We start from the raw sequence: 20,979 nt of genomic DNA on the forward strand, positions 1-20,979 counted from the left end.
GGATGAGAGAGAGAGAGAGAGAGAGAGAGACGCCTTCAGCTGACAGCAGATTTCACAGTTAGTTAATAAGAGGATGTGACTTCATGAATCTTTTCCCCCTGAACCTCGGGCTTCTCATAACCTGAACTTTTAATAACCTCGGCTCTGGATTTAACAGACCTGGATGTTTTGGATATTTTGCACCTCACAGTTTCTGTTTGTTCCCAATACTCAGTGCCAGTGCAGGAAGAGTGTTATTTATGTAGAGAGGTGGAAAGTCAGTCGTTCGTAGACCTCTACCAAGCATTTCAACCGCCTTAATGTCACAGCACAGATAGTGCTGGTTAAATGATTTGATGGCAGCTCCAGGGCATTTCTGTACCAGCTACTAATACATCTGAATGCCCTGATCACTGTCAACAAGACGAGGATGCAGGCGTCTCATGAACCTGACAGGGTGGACGGCCCGGTTCACCCCTGTCCTCTGCTGTTCATGTTGGTTTTCATTCATTAACATCACAAGCAAACGTCACCAAACTTGTGCTCAGGTGAGGACGGTATTGGCTCGATAACAACACCTAACATAGTAAATTGTTATTTCTCACCATCAATCACTTTTTCCAGAGCTCTGTAATGAACTTTCATTCTGACGTGCAGCACGTCGACTTTTTGGAAGTGTTGTGAAATGAGTTCTCACAGTCGGACTGACGCTGCAGATAAACAAAATTTCACTTTGTCATTGTCAACAGTTGACGGCACAGTGAAGGTTCTGCCCTCGTTTGACTCTTTCTGTTCTTATTTCTGAAAACATTCTGTTCCCAACTGTGAACCGAACAGAAAATTGAAGGTGGAATTGGGTTACAGGTGACCTTTGTGTTTGCTGTTGGTGAAGTATTTCGATTTTTTATTTTTTAAGGGTTCTACTTTGTTGTAATGAATTAAATTGTAACACTTGCCTCTGTTCATCGCTGTCAAGATCAACTGAAGAGACAGAAAGAGCGAAAAAAGGTACATTTCTGCTTCGAGTCGTGATTCACCGTGTCGGGGCTCATTCCTCTGCCCATTATGTTTCACATTAGAGACGCTAGGGGAAAACTTTTTAAGGTTATTGAGAGGGATTTCCACATGTGGACTGCAGCAGCAGAAGCAGGGAGCTGCAGTAAAAGCTTCATTAAACACAGGGTCAGCCATGTTTAATTTCCTCTGCAGGCTTTATTGACTCTGCTGCTGCTGCAGCGTCTGATTCTTCAACTGCGACAAAGACTGAGTTTTAATCCACAGGAGGATTTGTTGATTTGTTGAGCTGCAGCAGAGTTTACGTGTCCACTCAGTAATGAACAAAGACCTTTTTGTGATTTCATGGTCAAATATTCTCTCACCACTTTAGTTAGAGTTTCATACAGTATTGATGGAAGTAGAAACAAAGACAGAGCTGCAGGTGTTTTTCCAGGTTTTCATAAAAGATTTTCTCTCTGTTTTTAACAGATTTCTCTTCTAAGACTTGAAGCGTTTTTTTTAATTCCTCAACTCTTTGAAGTTTATTCATCAGATGGAGTCGGTGTCTTTTCTGATCTACAGTTCAGCTCAGTTACAGCTCAGATTGGATTTAAAGCGCCTGAACCCTTAGCTTCAATAACTTCTACCTGTCTGCCTGTTTTTTCCTTCAGTCCATCTTGCCTGCAGCGTCTCCTGCTTCCTGTCACAGTAGAATCAAGTTTGAACTGCTCAGAAACAACACGTCCGTCCTCTGGATTCATTCAAACACAGCACATGTAGTCTAATTCTAAAATACGGTGTGAAGTTGATGTTTCATTTTATAGCCTTTTACACCGGACTAGCTCTGGTTCCTGATCTGCTCCTGCTCTGGATTCTGAACCACTGTAATCACTGATCGCCTGTTATTACAGATACCTGCCAGCAGTCTCTTTGTGTCTCACATGCCTTTTCCATCACAGTTCAAATGGGTGCTGTTGCATTGATTTCCTGTTGCAGTGATTTACCTCAGATCTTGGACATTCATGAGTAGATGAACATGATGGGATCTGATTTACAGGTGTCTTCCTGGCAACAGATGAAGACTGAGTGACTGTCATTAGTTCCTGAGCTTCCTCTGAGCTCTGATCAGTCGGTGGAAATGAGACGAAGCCGAGAACAGAGAACACGAGCAAGACACAAGTACAGACGTGTGTCAGGTTAAATATTAACTCACACAGTAAAAGGACGTGTTTGTGTAGAATCCAAACACTCATTGAGAGCTGATGGTGTTTGTCTCATCAGGATGTTCCACCTACTGATTTCAGGCCTGTTTCAAGGATAATAAAGGAGAAGAGTCTCAATCTTGTCACTTAAACCCTCAACTTCAACGATTTTCTCATTAGTAAATGAACATTATCCACACTCAGGACCACTTTTCTCTTTTTAAGATGTTAACACAGAGTTCCACCTGCAGTTTGAAACCGAACCCTTAACATTTAGTCAATATCATCCTGACAGAATCATTAATATCTCAGCTCACTCTCGGACCATTTTCTGCCTCCTTTTCCATGAAAAACAATCTCATCATGACTTTGTAAAGAAGTGCTGCAGCTAAAGGTGAAATTTGATTGAACAAAGCAGCCGGTGTCCATTTCTTAATGCAGCAGCAGCGTGCCAGCAACTTCAAACACACACGGCGTCCATTCCTTAATTCAAGGTTGCCGCGCCAAGATTTATACTGTCAGAGTCCATTTCCTGATGGAGCTGCAGGTCTGAGCCAACGAGGCGACGAGACGCTCATTTAGACCTGCTGCGATACTCAGATATATAACTTTAAAATAACTTTTATCATTGTTCAGATATCCAGTCTGACATGATTTACACAGTTTGAGTTTGCTGATTTGGAAGATGTTAACTTTAAAGGGTTCAGAGAGGACTGAGGGGATCAGGATCAGGAGGTGATGCTGTCCTGCTCTCTTTGATCCATGTCCACGATGGTGGCCATGTTGTCTTGTTGCAGCAGCTGAGTAGATGCTGGTCGACGATGGTACTGGGCCAGGATACTGACAGTGTTTTCCCGGAGGCTCTTTGTGTGACAGGTTGTGGAGATGGCTCTCAGGACTCAGCTCTGTTACAGCCTCAGCCTGGTGTCGGAGCTGTTCTGGGCCCAGTTCCAGACGTTACTTAGCTTTGGTGAGGGCTACCTGGCCTCGTGCTCCTCCATCCTTTCTGGCTGGGTGAGCAGTTGTAGTAAGCTACTTTCTCTGAAGTAATATTACAGCAGGATAAACAACGTGATCCATATGTTGGAGGGGATTTAGACTTGGAACAAGTGGCTGCTGCTGCTGACTCATCAAAGCTGCAAAACTCAAAAGAAAAGAGAAAAACTCAGACACAGGGAGGATTAAACTGCAGGGCCATAACAACTCACTGCTGTGTTTGATTAAAAATGTTCTAAATGAAGCGTCACCTCTCAGACGCTGTAGTCGTCCATCCTGTCAGAGCTCTGTCTCCACACACCGTTTGGTTTTATCTCGTTACCTCCACAGGTTGATGGAGATTTAGCTGCGGAGCAGCCGGGCGGCGTGAAAGCCTCAGTCAGCTCTGCATGGAAACACCGAAGAGCTTCTCTCTCACCGCTGAACTGTGTCTTCTTTGTCCACAGAGACATTGTTTTAGTCGATGTGTGGACTGTTGAAAGGTCCATCCTTCAGATTCACCATATTTTCCATCCTTGACCAGACTTTATGCTAAGCTAATCTTCATCCTGACTCCAGCTCTGTGACATCAGATTGGTATTGATCATGAGCCAGTTGAGACAGTGTAATTATACCCTGTGTTTAATAATGCTTCATAAACATGTAACTGACGGTGGTTGTTGTCTCTGGTGTCTTCACAGATCCTGGCTCCGGTTCAGGAGACGGAGACGGTGAGTGTTATTTATTTTCTATTTAAAGATTTCATTTCCGGCTTCACGTCTGCTCCGAGTGAAAGTCAAACACAAATCAATTACAGCTGAATCTTTATCTGCCCTCCACAAACATTAAGTGCCTGAGCTGATATGAAGAAACTAATCAGTGCTGGGGTCAAACGTGTCCGTGTGAAGCCTGGACGTGTTATTCTTCCTCTGTGTGTCGTTTTGTATCTCCCACCTCGCCCACCCTCCCTCGTTGAAAATGAACTTCTCTGATAAAGGCCATGTGGAGGTTTTCAGTCTCTGCGTTTACTCCTCCCTGATGAATGGACTGATATTTTCCATCTCGTGGGAGTCGAGCTCAAAGCCTCGCTGTTGCCAAATTTGGCAACAGAGACATTTTGCGACCATCTGTGAGCGCCAACCACGGTGTTTGTTGTTTAATATGGCTGCTGGGGGGTTTTAATTGGAGGCGGCCTCCGGAGAGACGGTTTCTCCACCATCTGCATGTGGGTGGAGCCGATGATCCGGTGATTCCTGACTGGTGGAGCCTCACAGATGAATTATTAAAGCTGACTTCAGCAGCTTCATGTTGGTCTTTTACTCTCCAAACACAGACACATGGATCTAAAGGTTTAAGCCTCTGTGTTCACAGCACTGATTAACTGTTTGTCTGCAATGATTTGAAATAAGTGGCGTCAGGCAGAGAGCAGGAGCCAGTGTTGCTGGTAGATAGTTCTTGATTTTAGCACCTGTGTAATTTGTGAATGAGTACGAGGCAGGTTTTGCTGCAGACTGACACAGCTGATGATTCCCTCTCCTTCAGCTGTGGTTGGTTTGAGCTGCAAAGATAAGAGGATTCTTAACAGTCACTTTCCTTTTGGCAGATCAGTGTATCTTGACTGAATAGACCTGTATCTGGAGCAGCAGTGAAGAGGTGATTATTAATCTCATGTGTGAGTGTGTTTTCTAGAGGATGAAGCAGTGCACAGCGCTGCTGCACGCTGACGTTACTCCTCCTGACCTTCATGCATCACCTGCTGCAGCCGGTGGTGTTTTTTCAGGTGGTGGAGCAGGTCTCATGTGTTGCAGACACAAGTGTCAGCGTGTGATTTGTTCTTGCTTAACGTCACTCAGCCTGGATCTGAAACGAGGGACGAGCTCTTCACCTCCTGCTCCAAACACTCGATTCTCATTCCCTCTGTTGTTCCTCCTCTAACCGGCAGGACTCTGACTCCAGGGACAGGAACTAAAACACTTTGGGAACGACTGTCGTTGTAGTTCAAAATGAAAACCCCCTGCACTAAAAAGGAGGAGTGTTTTCTTGTTGGTTGACTGTGATGTTCATATTCGAGATTCTTTTTTTGAATGTCTGAAAACGTGTGGAGGAGATTTTTAACCACTTTGCAGGAGTGCGTATTGTGGGGAATGAAATATGTGGACGGTGACAAAACACATTTACCAATGCATTAGTTGTACACGAGCTTGGCAGGGGTGGGGGGGCAGGGTGTGAGCTGCATGCTGATTCCCCACAGACGGAGCCTGAATGTGTTTTCACGGCGGCGAGGATTCGTCTCAGCTGCTCTCCGCTTCCATCCTGATCTGTCAGTTTGATCCTTTAACCTTTTCAGTCGACATCTAATTAGCCCTCTCCTGCCTCCATAATGGGAAATGTGTGTGTGTGGTCTCCATGTTGCTCCTCGGTGCCTCACAGTCTGCAGTCCGTTCCCTCTCAGTGTAACTGATGTGAACGATGTGATCTCTCAGCTCTGTCAGTTCTCAGAGGAAACGTGTTGGCGTTGTTTGGACATTAAACTGTGAATCATCGGATCACGTGCTGCTGTTTCCTTTAGATAAAAGGAAGACGTTTTGAGGATGAAGTCATGTTGAAGTCAGACTGTGATGATGTGAGTGTGAAACAGGAGGAAGGTCACTGCACAGACTGGACAGAATAAACCGTCTGAGAGTTTAAATGAAATCAGCGGCGGACGGTTTTCAAAGATAAAACAGCATGAATTCATCCTGACCTCAGCAGTCAGTATTAATGCTGTTTTCCATACTGTTAGCAGCATTTGCTAATTAAGAAACATAGTGGTCATTACAGGAGATGAACCTGAACTTGGACAGAAGGTGGACATGTTAGTAACTGCTCCTTATAATTAGGATTTATTATTTATTTCTGTCCGAGCTGCAGGGGTGGAAGAAGTATCCACAGCTTTTACTCTGGTATTTTTTAATCTGGGTGGTACGTCCACTAAAGTTCTTTACCACTGACAACATGATGAGAGGATTCCACCAGAGACAGAGCTGTTTATTAAAGAGTCAGATCCAGAAACATCTCTATATATCTCTACCAGACTCCATTGATAAAAACAGGGATTTAACCAGGAGCTGCTGGAATACCACTGCCTCCATCTGTTAGTGTGTCTGTGTTACTGTGACTTTCAGTGGTGGAAGAAGTAATCAGATACTTTACTGAAGTAAAAGTACCACACAGTAACACAGACACACTAACAGATGGAGGCAGTGGTATTCCAGCAGCTCCTGGTTAAATCCCTGTTTTTATCAATGGAGTCTGGGAGTGATATATAGAGATGTTTCTGGTTAAACTGAAGGATCTTATAGTTTTTGCTCTTTTCTTTTTATTATAACTGTCCTTTATTATCAATACAAGACAAATTCCTTGTATGTGCAAACTTACTTGGCAGTAAAGTCTGATTGTGATAAAGGTCGTTTCTCAGGGTTCAGGCAGATGAAGAGTCGTGTGTCTGAAATGAGAGATTGTTGAGAAGCTGATCAGATCCTCATGTTGCTGGTCACTGGATGTGTGTGTGTGTGTGATGGCTGGTGCAGTGGTGGTGTATCTGGCTGTGGGCGGAGCCTGTGTAAAGCGGCGGCAGCAGCAGCTTCCTGCTGTCAGCAAAGTCCAACAGAAACAAAGAGCCTCTCTGCTGCGGATCCTCGTCGATCGATCGGCAGCCTCCGAGCTCCGACTGAGCTCTCCATGTTCAATACATCCACACACAGCAGGCCAATCTGTCAGCCAGCAGGCACACACACACACACACACTTCAGAGTCTGTCCTCTCAAGCCATTTAAATCATATTGTCGCTCTAAGTCACATTTTTTATAGTGTGCAGAAATCTGCAGCAGAAGTGAAGTCAGGTGACTTTATACACCAACACATTGTCTTCATCAGTTTTTGGATTTTGCTGCCACTTGGCTTCAGTTGTGCTTCTGCAGCTCCAGTTAATTACAGAGTGTTAACAGGCCGAGCCAACCTTTGATCAGAGTGCTGTTTAATAATGATGAAGGCTGACGGTAATAACTTCAGTTAACCAACATCACACATATTAACCAGAGACGCCCTGCAGAGGAAACTCATCTCAGCTTCTCTCTCACAGATCCACAGGTAAATCCACTCAGCTCGCCCTCTACAGAGTCCACATTACTGCTGACACTGCACCTGTCCACCTGTCCACCTGTCCACCTGTCCACCTGTCCACCCTACCCAGAGACACACTGTGGCAGCTTTAAATTAGGATATGATCTTTACCTACGTGTGGGACAAAGCTGTGATGATATCCAGCCAATAATGTGCTTTGACTCGTGCTGTGAATGTGTCACGTTGTGGTCGTCCGGCTCTGTCTGTTACTTTACCTTTTGAACAGATTAGTCTGATTTCTTTCACTTCTGTCTTTTTAAGAAAACAACCTAAGTCTGTGAGGTTGAGTAGACAGTGTGATGCGTCCAGGTGTGGCGTTGTGTGGCGTGCAGCGTGGTCATTACATTTCCTGTCATTTGCTGTGGATTAATTTCAGTGCTCTTGATGGCGCCGAGCGTTTCCTCTATTACACGACAAAATTGGACTTGATGAATCATGAGAATGGCTCCCCTGATGAAAGGCAGCCATGAATAATTCCTGCCGCTCTTTGATATTTGATGTTCTGCTTGTTACCGTCGTCTCGTCTGCTCCACGCTCGCTCTCTGCTGGAAAATGGACGCCGTCATGCGAGATGGCATTAAACGCATCCCCTGTAATGATAATAATAAGAAGAATATGGTAAGGTGATAATGTGTGGCTCTGTTTCCATTTGGCCGATAAGCTCCGGGAGCCTGCTCACACACTCAGCTGTGTCTGATAGAAAAGTGTGTGAGCCGTGTCGTGTGTTGATGCTAGAAATGGTGTCATCAGTGTTAACGGCACGACGCCGCTCACAGGAGCACAAACTGATGTGAGCCGGAGGTTGTTTGGGAAACGAAATCAAGTGCAGAAAGTAATAACAGTAAAAGCTGATTATGTTGTTCAGGGCTGGAAAATGTGGAGCTGGTAGAGCTGAACAGAGACTGAGGTTAGAGGACGAAGCCTTCAAGATGTTAGAGGAGTGATTACTGCTCAACCAGGTGTGGAGAGTCACAGGTGAACAGGTGATGACACAGACCTGACTCTCTTCACTTTGACCTCACCTCTGGGGAAACATCTGGACTCCAGAATAAAAGGCTCAGTGTCAGGAATCACTGCTCCTCTAAAGGTCCTTACTGTCTCCATTAAACTCATCTGACAATACAGCTGAACTCTGCTCTGTCCTTATCTGTGACAGTCTGACCACATGATGAGAGGACTCCTACAGAGACAGAGCTTTTTATTAAAGAGTCAGATCCAGAAACATCTCTATATATCTCTACCAGACTCCATTGATAAAAACAGGGATTTAACCAGGAGCTGCTGGAATACCACTGCCTCCATCTGTTAGTGTGTCTGTGTTACTGTGTGACTTTCAGTGGTGGAAGAAGTAATCAGATACTTTACTGCAGTAAAAGTACCACACAGTAACACACACACTGACCAGCAGCTCCTGTGTTCTGCTCAGTAAAATCCCTGTTTTTGTCAGTGGAGTCTGGTGCTGGTAGAGTGATGTTTCTGGTTGAACTCACTGTAGGAATCCTCTCCATAATGTTGTCAGACACTGAATAACAATCTGATTCTGTCAGTGTGTTTCCTCTGAATGATAAACCCCAGTTTTATTGATGCAGTTTTGTTTGTTTCTCTCAGACGACGAGGGTTCAGGCTCGGACGTTGGGAAGAAGTTCACCAAGTGCAGCACATGTAAATATGGAGCAGAGTGTGACGAAGACTCGGAGGACGTGTGGTGAGTGTTTGACTTGTAACAGTCCTCGATTGGAGGAATGAGCTGAGATGTTTGGAAAGATGAAGCTTATCTTTCAGTCTGTGGGAATGAATGTGTGAATTCATTTGAAAACATGAATCCTGCTCTGAACTGTAGCGTCTACGTGTCTGATCCTGAGAAGAATTAAAAGTCGTTCTTTTTATCTGCAGACAGCCAGACTGTGGGAGATTAATGAGCCGTGTCTTCATTTAGAAGACTGGTGGATGTGTCTGGGCTAACGATGTAGTGCTGATGGAGCCGTGTGACAAAGACATGTTCAGGCTCCAGACCGAACATTTATTCCCCCTGTGACTCATGACTCCTCTCCTCAGGTGCATATGTAACATCGACTGCAGCGGCCACAACGAAAACCCCGTGTGCGCCACCGACGGAAACTCCTACAACAACCCCTGCCTGGTCCGAGAGGCGTCGTGCATGAAGCAGGAGCAGATCGACGTCAAACACCTGGGCAGGTGCCCCGGTAAGACCCAGCTTAATGAATCACATTGTATCACCTGGAGGGGGCGGGAGCTGATGAGGTGTGTGTGCAGGTGGAAGCTGGTTAAAGAAGCGTTTGCTTCTTTGTTTCTCTGATAACTTCAGATCCAGACGTCTTTAACCAAATCTGCTTAAAATATATTTACAAAGACCACGATCGAAAAAGTGCATCTTAATAAAAAGCTGCTTTTTAGTCCAGAGTTCAGGAGGTCGTGGAAAGTGAGGGCTCACACTTTAACAGGACGGAGTGGAGCGAGTGTGGAGATGTAACAGCACGCTGCTCATTCACTGCTCTGCCAGCCTCCTTCTGATGAGAGCAGTGAACAGAGCAGGTTAAAAACACATGGTGGGTGTTTGACTCTGTCAGTACTGAACTTAAGTTAGACTTCTCACAGTATACAGCCAAACATATAGAATCTTCATAGGGTCTGTCAGGACTGTCCACGAGTCATGTTACCAGCTCAGGTTAGAAACCGTGGTGGTGTCATTCATTCACTGTTCAATGAGACCAGGACCCAGAGTCAAACTTCCTGTTTTGTCTGATGAACAGAAAATATTCAGGGATATTCTCGTATAGATTTCCTGTGGTCTCATCTTTTAAAAAGCGGCTCAGTGATTTCCTGAATCAGCAGCTTTATCAAACAGGAGTGTTTGAGTTTGAGTCGTGTTCGCTCCACGCTCCTGCTGCTAACAGGCCAACGCTGTGTTTGCTTTACTGCTTTGTACTGATCAGAGAACTGTCCAGGACTGAGGGATGTAACTACGTTCAGCAGAGTCTGCGTTTATCTCTGACCACGGTTACCCACAATCCCAGCTGGTGGTGACGCTGAACTGACCTGTTGGCCCCCGCCCAACAGGTTTGTTTGGGACTATTTTCACTGGCGGATTAATCAGCGTTTCTGCTGCTGAGTGTGTGTGTGTGTGTGTGTGTGTTGGTGGTGATGAAAGAACATGTCGCCCAGTGCAACAGTGTGCTGTGGACGGAGCTCTGCAGCTCAGCCGTCTCTGAGCAGTGGAATCAGTCGAGCGTTGGTTCGACTCCTCACAGAGGATTCACTGACAGCAGAAACACACGGTCAGAGTGTGTGTGACCTGTTTCCATCATGGCAGTCAGTCTGTTCGTCTCTCTGAGACCTCTGCCGTCACGCTGTTCGCTGACGTGCATGAGCGAGCGGGCGGAGGCGGAGGATTTGAAACTCGGCGTGCGGCTCGGTGGCGGCCGGCCGGAAGCGCTGCGCGAGGCTCTGTCGCCAAGGTGTTGCTCAGCCAATGAGGAGCTCAGGACCTGGTCCTGCAGCAGGTGATGTGGTAATAAGAGTTACCTGCTGAAACATGAGTCACAGAGAAGCTGTGACTCGTTTGTGTGTGTGTCGTTTGTGTCTCAGCGTCACATAGACCTGCCCTGTAGCAGAGTGTTTGTGCCTCAGCTCAGTGAAGCTGTTAGCCTGTAAATACTCTCTCTGGCACTTTGGTCAGATTCTGGAAACACCTGGATTTCTGTGGATTTAGCTGCAGCCCTCGCCGCTCGCAGCGTCGACCTGCGACCTCGACTGCGACGTGAGCGACAGCAGCCTCCTCCTCGGCCTGTGTGCAGACAGATCTACCTGCCGATGCCTCCGTCGCTGTTTTATTGAATCCAAGCTGTAAAATCCCGTCATCCAGGCTTGTTGAGCTTCAGAAAATGGCCGCCGTATCCTGGGTGAATTATGAAGGAGGCCCATCCCTCAGCAGCAAACTGCCTGTAAATGAAAAGCATTTTATGGATCCTGAGAGACTCAAACACTCACTGATCCTCAGATGAAAGAAGAGACTGGGAGTGAAACAGTTTCTCTGATTGAGTCCACAGAATGAAGCCAGTTCCAGCTCTCTGTTTGGATGAGCAGGAATATTCAGAGTGACCAGGTGATTCCTCTGTCTGGTTTCACGATGCAGATGAACACAGTCTGTCAGTGTAGGTGGTGTTAGGTTCAGGGTCAGGTGTTCAGCAGCTCTCCTCCGCCCGCTGCTCAGTGTTTTCAGGCTGTCGTCCCATCAGATTTCAGAGACGTTGATCAGAAGCCTCAAAGATCAGCTGGACTGAAGGGTGAAGTGATTGAGTTCGGTGGTCGAGGGTCAAAGGTCATCGTCTCTGTCAGCAGCTGTTTCTGGCCTGTGTTTTCTCTGTGGTGCCTTCAGGTTCACTCAGTGAATGAGTGTAGATATCAGAGTAAACAGAGCTGCAGACATTTTACTGACACAAACAGAAGCCTGTGTTTTCTTTCTGTCCTTCCTCATTCCTCTCTCCCTCCTTTGTTCATTTCTTCTTCTTTACTTTCTGATTTCACTTTTCTTCCGTTCTTTCCCTCAGTTCTTCCTGTCATCGTTTCTTCCCTCTTTTCTTTACTCTTTCCATCTTTCTTCTGTTTTTACTTCTTCCTTCTTTCTTTTATTATTTATTCTGTTTTTCTTTCCTTTGTTTCTTCTCTCTTCTTTCTCTTCTTGTCCTTTTCACTTTACTCTTTCCTTCCATCCTTCCTTCGTTCTTTTCCTCCTTCATGTGGTCATAAAGCAGAGTGTTTGTCCAGATGAGTCCATGTTGATGAAACTGAGGAGATTTGATTTATTTCAGAGGAAATCTTTAACCCTGCTTCGTCCACCTGTGACTTTATGGAGGTGCAGTAGACAGGGCTCATTATTCCACAGTAACTTGCTGATGTAGTAAAATGCAGGATTGATGTCGCCCCCCCCTGTGAACACTGCTGACTGCTGACTGTGACCGTTTCATCTCTGCCATAAATCAGCCTCATTATTAAAACCGTGTCAGACAAATGAATGTGTCTAATCACCAATGTTTTCAATTAACCCACAAACGGAGCGTGCAGTTTGTTTCCATGGGAGCTGAGCTCTGATTCCACACCACATTAATCCACTTCCTGTTTTAACCTGAAGCCGAATCCAGACTGTACACACATGTAGTCACAGCTCTGACTGAAACCAGGTCCACAGTGTTCACTGCTCCTCTCTCCTGACAGAGCGACTGTTTCATTCCTAACATCTGCAGAAGGCAGAGGATGAGAAATGAGATGAGTCACGTTGGCTCCTCGGATCATCACTGAGGCTCTGTGTTGGGGTGTTAGTCTCTCTGCATCCTCCAGTATCTTCTAAGATCTGATTTATGTTGATAGACTCACCTTGAATCACAACGTGTCGTCTGACTGGAGACACTCTGGGTGTTGGCAGGAGACGCTAACCTGGCAGGATTTATGGATTTCTTGTCAGCAGTTATAGCTCCGAGGTGGCCGGAGGCCGAGCGTTTGATTGGCTCGGGGAGGTGGGAGGTGGGTGGGGGGTATGTGGGTGTCGAGCACCCTGAGGTGAGGAGCACCTGCCCTCTCTGCTGATCTGCTCTCTCCTCAGGGCGGCGAGCCAACGCTTTGATTCACCAGAAACCAGACGCTTCGATTGGAAGGAACAGGACAAACAGACATTTTACTGTTTGACTGAGTCGTCTCAGCAACAACAGATAACAGATCATCATCCATCAGAGGGAACAGAGCATTTTAAAAGATAAAAGACATAGAGCTGAAGTGATTAGGAGATGATCAGTCAGTGAAATAATCCTTCATTCATTCTTCATTTTAATCATCTCACTCTATATTTGCTGCTTTTCTTCAGGTTTCACTGTAACCTGAATATTTTAGGGACTTTTGGCCTTTGATGGAACAAACCAAGACATTTGAAGACGTCACCTTCAGCTCAGTCTTCAACAGTCAGATTGATTGATAATGAAAGCAGTCAACACTGAGCTGCTCTCAGTTCAAACCTAAACCTCCAGTCTTTGTCCTGGACTGTGGAACCGGCTCAGAGAGGACCTGAGGTCCTGGTTCAGACCTCAGGACTGAGTTCATCTCCAACATGTAAAACCTTTAGCACCATCTAAGTGTGAAAGAGAGAAATGGCTGCACTTTAACCACACAGGTCTGTCCACATAGTGTTTATTTTCAGGGGAGGGAGGGGGAGGGAGGGGGAGGGAGAGGGAGAGGGAGGGAGGGGGGAGAGACAGTGAGAGAGAAGGAGAGAGAGAGAGTTTGTCAATATGTCCTGAGGAATGATGGAGCATTAAAAATGGATGAGTGTGTGTGTTTGTTTCTTTGTGTTTATTTCAGGTCTGTGTGTGTGTGTGTGTGTGTGTGTCTGTGTGTGTGTGTGTGTGTGTGTGTGTGTGTGTGTGTGCTGGTTAACATTCCCAGCAGCTCGTCCTGCAGTCGACATCATGACGACATGAAGCCTGTCGACAGAAAACTAAACAACAACAACATCACAGCAAACCCACGGCTTCTTTGTTTGTTTGTGTGTTTGTTTGTGTGTCATCACCCACCATCATCTCACACACACACACACACACACACACACACACACACACACAGTGAGGCTCAGATTGACCCTTCACCAGCTCGACAGAGCGAGACTCAGACGGCGAGTAAACATCCTCCTCCATATCCTTTAGTCTGTAAACAACACACACACACACACACACACACAGAAACAGACACAGGACAGGAAGTCGAGCGTCTGGATGAAATGTGTAACTGTGTGTCTGTGTTTCCTCCACAGCTGATAAAGAGAAACTGGGGAAGAAAGACGACAGCAGCCCTTTCAAAATAAACGGCTTAGGTGAGGACGTTACCTGTTCACTGAAATATCATCTGACCCACTGGTCTCTGGACCTGCACCCACTGTTCCTCTCTCACCTCAGTGAAGCAGCTGATCACTCCTGATAGTTCAGTCTGTTCATAATGAGTCGGTCGACGTCTCACTGAACCTCAGTCTGTTCATTCAGACAGACGACCTCAGGTTCACTGATCAGACCAGAGAGGCAGCTTCTCTCTGTGAAGATCTGCTGCTGAGGAGAAGAAGAAGAAGAAGTGTGGAGGATGGAGACGTCTGATCGCTCTCTGTCACTCCAGCGACGCTGATGTGGGACGCTTCAACCATAACGGACATTTCTGTTTCTACACCTCCATTTTATCCAGTTATCCTCCTCCTCTCCCTACTACGCCTTTAAATTAGGATGAGGAGAGAAACCTGGTCTCAGGTCTGGTGGTCTTGTCTGCTCCTCACTTCATGAAGGACACACTCTGCAGAGTTTACAGGCTGCAGTGTAGAACAGAGGGTTTATCGTTTCCAGAACATTCTAGATCTGAGGTGGAGCCGACTGGAGAGAGGCTGCTTCAGCACCACGGACAGCTCCATGGATTTATCAAGACTCAGCTCCTCTGAGATTTCAGATTCGAACCTGAACGGACCTCAGTCAGATAAAGGATCGATGAGTCAGGCAGACTGGTTTAGATATTCAGCTGCACAGACTGATACACTGACACTCAGGGTTAATCTGTTGGGTGTGTGAGTAGCTGTAGTCTTTTGGACGAGGTGAAAAGTCAGTGTGTCTGTCCGGAGCTGCACCTCTAACGTGGCTGAGACAACAATCACTCCACATGTTAACGACCTCAGAGACTTTGTGCTCATTTCCACTCAGGTTGTGTAACTGTGCTGTAAATCTACTTTCCTGCCTGTAATGCAGCTGATGGTAAAACTTCCTGTGAGCAGCCTGTTAACCTGCGTCTGAACCTGCCGAGCAGCAATAAGCCAAGGATAAGATTTAATGAAAATCTCCTCGATACACAATAACAACCCCCCCGCAGCTCTGAACCTGATACTGAGAATAATGTGAGCTCGTCGTCCTCTGAGCCGAGCGCCGTGTGACGCTCTCACTTCTCCCAAGTACACACACAGATTAGCGGAGCAGAATGAGGGTGTTTCCACGCTGCACCATGCAAATGTTGAGTTTTAGATCAAAGAGGAGATGAAACAGAATCCAGAGGGTTTCTGATCTGCAGCTCGCCCACTGCAGCATCTCAGGAGGAGCGATCCTCCTCAGCTCCATCACCTCCTCCACTTTGACTTTAACGTGGACTCACAGACGGACAAAAGCAGGATCGGATTAAACTGCTGCATTGTCAACATGACAGGCAGTGAAGGACACAGTCTGATAATGAGGCCGAGCTGAAGACGCTGCTGCACTCAGTGTTTCCTCCTCTGCTTTGACCATGTGATCACAGAGACCTCACCGACTCAACCGTTCACACTCAGTAATGAAGGAAGAAAACCTCAGTCACATCACTGCAGGGTGTTTTCAATGGACAGCAGCTGGTCAGTGGTTGAAGAGGTTCAGCTGCTCCCTGTGTAACATCACTGTCAGCGTGTGACCATTCTTTATTTGACACATTGAGTCGATATCATCTGACTTCTCCTGGAACTCCTGGATACAACGAGAATATCATCAGGTTTTAGTGTCGCGAGATCTCGTCCCACCCTGTTCATTAAGGATCGTTAATGTCAGGCAGGTCTGGAGTCAGTAACTGAGCAGGAAGGCTCTGTGAGTGAACGTATGAACGAGCCTCTTCTGTTTCTCACAGATTAAAGTTCAGTGAACCTTCAAACCCCGACACACTTTACTGTTCCAGGATCTGTGTGTTTATCATTGAATATAATCATTTAATAAAGTGTATGAGATGCAGTGGTGTGTGCAGCAGTGACCATCGTCCTCCTCGTTTCCTGTTCAGAAACCACAGGTCTGGATCACGGTGACGGGTTCTACGCCGGGATGCCGACTCCCTGCGCCGGCCTCTGTGTTCATGGGAAATGTGAGATGAAGTACAACATGGCCACCTGCAGGTCTGTCACACGTCAGCTTACTGATGAAACCCACTGAGTGAACTGTAACAGATCAGTCTGACCTGATGCTCTCTGGACTCGTGCTGTGTGTGTGTGTGTGTGTGTGTGTGTGTTCAGATGTGATGCCGGCTACAAAGGTCCTCAGTGCGACGAGCCTCAGGACTTCAACATCCTCTACGTGGTTCCCAGTGGACAGAAGCTGCACTACGTCCTCATCGCCGCCATCATCGGCGCCGTGCAGATCGCCATCATCGTTGCTGTGGTGATGTGCATCACGAGGTAAGAAGGCGTCCGCTGAAAACCTGAACGCATCGAGACGAAGGTTCAGAAAATCCTCCTTAATTTACACTTTCAGGTCTTTTAAGGTTCCTGTTCGGTATTTAAGTAAGAATTAAGATAATGGATTACCGGGTTCTTAAGGGGTAAAAATCCCTTAAACTGACTAATTAACATCAGAGTTTACACTTATTTTCCTCCTTAATTTTCAATGTAAATGCAGGAGTTCTCACAAACAGTGGAATTAAGCAGTGGGTATATTAACAGATGTAGTGTTTGTAAAACCCTGTGATGAGACTTAATATAAATAAAACACTATAGAAATGCAGGCATGGCTTTATGTTTTTTAATGTTTGGGGCAGAGAATATACATGAATCTTCTCATTAATTACGTCCTGTGAGTGACTGAGTGCTGTAACTATATCATCATAAACACTGATCCCTGCAGTGAGGAGGACGATGGTGAAAAGACGGATTGTGTTTTCCACCACAGTGGTTTTAATCCACAGTGGATTAACAGTTAAATACATAATAACAGTCTAACTGTTGATGATGATCCTGAATGAAGTGAGGACAGAAACAGGTCAGACAAACCTCCTCATCGTTCCTCCATCACACATGAAGTGTAGGTGACGTCTGTCAGGTTCTGCAGAGGACTGAGGACGAGCTGCTGCTGACAGTCGAGGCTTAAAGCCGAGGAGAATTAAACAGGATTTGATTTGGCCTCGTTTCTCTCCTCCGAGGCAGCACGCTTTACTCCGTCAAGAAAAGAAAAGCTCGGCCTCTCTGCTCATTGTTGACGTTTTCAGCAGCTGTTTGACAGTAAAACAGTCGAATCGTTGTATGAACATGTTAGAAATAGAAATAACTGCCTGCAGTCGTCATAGAGACAGAGGAAACATGGCTACAGGAACCGTGTGGTTTGAGTTTTAAAGCATCACTCTTACTGCTTATTGATTAATAAGGACAAAATCCTATGAAGCTGTGCAGTTTGGAGGAAGAGCAGTGCACCTGGTCACCAAAACTAGCTAATATCAGCACCAGACTCCATTGACAAAAACAGGAGTTTTACAGAGCAGAGCACAGGAGCTGCCACTTTGTCCCAGTCAATCACTGAAGACACAGATTGGATTTAAAGTCTTCATTGTAGACTGTGAGGTGACTGGATGTGTCTGACCAAACTGCACCCTGGGAGATGTAGTTAGCTTCTCACCTCCAGTTTGTAGCTTCAGCTTTTTATCAAAGAAGCAGTCGTTCATCTGAAACGTGGAAGTGCTCTACGCTGAGTCTGTTAGAGTGTGACACGTTTGATTTGTTGAAAATCAGAAACAAACAGAACAGATTTATGAAACAGTCGACAGCTGAATGAATTCATCTTTTCTCTCCGTCTCTTCAGGAAATGTCCGAAGAACAACAGAGGTCGCCGGCAAAAACAAAACCTCGGACACTTTTCCTCGGACACTAACTCCAGGATGGTATAGCCGTGTTTGTTGGTGGTTCTTTTTGATAAGTTTTTTCTTACGGCGTGGGAATGCCATTTTTTAACAGTAGATGTGTGGTTTCATTTTTTTCTCTCCTGGGAAAAACCATTAAAAAGAGGAATGAGAGTATTTATTTAAGGGGCCTTATTTTCTCTCCTTTTTTTTTTGCTTTGGATGGAATTGTTGCACATTTATTTGTGCAATCATGATTATGTATTTTTTGTTTGACCAAGTACATTGAGCTGAATCAACAAAACCCGCTGTCACTTTCCATCGTTACTACGTGTGATGTCTTAATTACTTTAACTGCTTCGTTAGAGGTTTCGTTGAACGCTTTCTAAATATGGTACCTTTGGTAAACTGGCTAACAGTAAAGTCTGCCCCTCTGGAATGTGCTATTTATTGAGAATGGTTCTTTTTAGGCCCCTCGCTGTTTCACTTTTTACTAATAATGTGCAGCTGATCACCAAATGCAGTTTGTTTTGAATTTTTTGTCCATGTTTTGTAGGAGGAGAGCAGGGGCCAGCCGGTGTTTACACTTATTCTTTGGTATGAAATTCTGTGTAAAGACTTCACTGTGTTTAAACAAGCTAATAATTTATTATTATTACTATAATGATTTTATTCAAAGTAGTTTTTACTTCAGGTTTTTATGTTAACTTTTGTTCTAAACTTTGCTTTTTAAATTCTAGTTCCTGTATATTCGCATGACTCGTGAAACCTGTGTACCGTGGTGTAGTTTTAACTTTGTAAAAAGAAAAGCTGACGGCTTCGACGCCTCCTCCGTCTCAGAGGAAATCCCAGCGTGGGACAGAAGGATGGAGGAAACTGAGTGGGAGGTTTTATTCAGTGTTAATGAAAGGAATGTGTAATGTTTGAAGAGCAGTCTGCTGCTTTATCAGGCAGCCTGAAAACTTTGGAGTCTTCTAAAACCACTCTTGCTTTAACGAGGAACAGATTGGTGTTGATTGTAACGCTCAGAGGATTGTAAATGAAGGCTGTCGGCTGTTTTGGGGGGTTTGCAGGACTCTCTGCAAACTAAGCTCAACTTTTAATGGTATTTTTCATGTAATTGGAAAAAGCTGAGATGGCTGTAATCAAGGCTTTTCTATGAATGTGAGAGAAAATAGTTGTCTCTTTTTCTTCTTTTGTTTGTTTGAATTTTGCGTTTGCTCCACAGTGAGACATTCCAAGCACAGAGAATCCCTGACAGAAAATCCTGTAATAATCCTACGGGCACAAATTTTCCTTAAAGGATAACTCAGGTATTTTTGAACCTGTGTAGTAGTTTCCCATGTTTTTTGTTGTAAATGATTGATAGGGACAAATATCTTTGGAATCAGTGCGGTATTGATCAAGAACGGAGAACCTGGCTACCGCTAACAGCTGCTGCAGTGTAATCCATCAAAGTCTGTCCACTAAAGTTCTTGTTTTTTCCACTGACATCGTAATCACCCTCTAATCTTCAATTTCAGTTCTAATGTTCCTGCTACAAACAATTAAAACTGCCAAAGTAACTCCTGTGTGCTCTGAAAATCCATATTTCCACAAACAGCTGCTGAAGTTTAATCCAATGGACAATCGTCCACTTTAATGGACGTCCACTAAACTACTTGTTTTTACCACTGACAGACTCAGACTGTTATTCTCAGTGTCTGACAACATGATGACAGGATTCCTACAGAGACAGAGCTTTTTGTTAAAGAGGAAGATCCTGTTAGTTTAACCAGAAACATCTCTATATATCACTACCAGACTCCATTGATGAAAACAGGGATTTTACTGAGCAGATCAATTTGTTAGTTTGTGTTGCAGCAGTTGTTCAAGGCGGCTGGTTACTCTGCTCTTGATCAATACTGCACCGATTCCAAAGATTTTTGTCCCTATCATCATTTACAGCCAAACATACGAGAACATAAGACCCAGGTTTAAAAACCCTGAGTTCTCCTTTAAAGACCTCGTTTTCTTTCGGGTACGAACACGTGATCAGATACAGATCATAGAGATGTTAGTGGTGTGCAGCCAAGTCACTGTCATTGAAGTCTCTTAGTGTAATAATGTAATGAAGTCTTAACATTAAACAGAGCAGACAGACATGTTCTGTACGTAGAGTCGTTAGAGAAAATATACAGACGATCAAACCACTGTCTGAGTGGGAGCTGTACATCCAGCTAATGAAAATGCCTTTTCAGTGTTGGTCCATCGTGTCCCTACCTTCACTGTAACACAACCTGTTGTTAAATTCTTCCTGTCGAGGTGTAAGTTTCATATCGGAGTCCCATCCTGTCTTTGCGAACTGTCCGATACTTTGGTGAACTGTGTTGTTGTCGGGTGTTTAAACTCCACCTCAGCACAGTTCCACACGTTTGAGTTTATGTTTTACGACAGACCGTCTACAGCAGCGTCCAGAAACAGCTGTTATAATTTCACTTGTTCATTTTATTTAAACGGATCCTTCATTTCCTTCTAACTGCAGCCGTGTAACGTGTTTGTCATGTTCAGTATTGGAGAGGTCAGAGCAGAGTTCACCCGACACAGTATTTTCCAGCAGCATTTGAACACGTCATGTTGTTTATTCTGAACGTTGCCATGTAAATCAGTTACCAGGCATCAGAATCATCAGGTCCATTCACAGTAACATGTTTAAATCAGTGTGTGGACAGTGGATCTGTTCCGACGTCGTGAACTCTCACACACATTTAACTAAGAAAAGGTTTGAACGTTCGGTTCCTTCTCATGAACTCAGACGATCAGAGAATCTGTGGAGCTGAAACTCTGAGGTTCAGGAAGGTTCGTCTTCTCTGTGTGTTTATAGTTTTTATTTTCTGTCACACTAGTTTTTCTGTAACGTCTACAGGTCGTAGGTCAACCCCCCCACCCCACCCCCTCCGCTGAGCAACGTGTTTCTACTTGTCGTCGACCATCGCAGCCGTAACTTCTCTAAATGTGACTAGAATGTGTTTGACATGTTAAT

At 45.1% G+C, this 20,979-nt stretch overlaps 1 protein-coding gene across 1 annotated transcript in view; it reads left to right on the top strand.

The window, feature by feature from the left end:
* tmeff1a (transmembrane protein with EGF-like and two follistatin-like domains 1a) overlaps positions 1-18,143 on the top strand; it is a 55,465-nt gene extending 37,322 nt beyond the window's left edge. Inside the window, exons 4-10 of the mRNA XM_018674958.2 lie at positions 3,854-3,883; positions 8,922-9,018; positions 9,369-9,517; positions 14,128-14,187; positions 16,137-16,248; positions 16,366-16,527; positions 17,921-18,143. Of these exons, the coding sequence (XP_018530474.1) occupies positions 3,854-3,883; positions 8,922-9,018; positions 9,369-9,517; positions 14,128-14,187; positions 16,137-16,248; positions 16,366-16,527; positions 17,921-18,005 (695 nt within the window). The 3' untranslated portion in view covers positions 18,006-18,143. The remainder of the gene's footprint in view (positions 1-3,853; positions 3,884-8,921; positions 9,019-9,368; positions 9,518-14,127; positions 14,188-16,136; positions 16,249-16,365; positions 16,528-17,920) is intronic.
* Positions 18,144-20,979: the final 2,836 nt, after the last annotated feature.

This window comes from Lates calcarifer, linkage group LG4 (genome assembly GCF_001640805.2).
Source record: "Lates calcarifer isolate ASB-BC8 linkage group LG4, TLL_Latcal_v3, whole genome shotgun sequence".
NCBI classification, from domain to species: domain Eukaryota; kingdom Metazoa; phylum Chordata; class Actinopteri; family Centropomidae; genus Lates; species Lates calcarifer.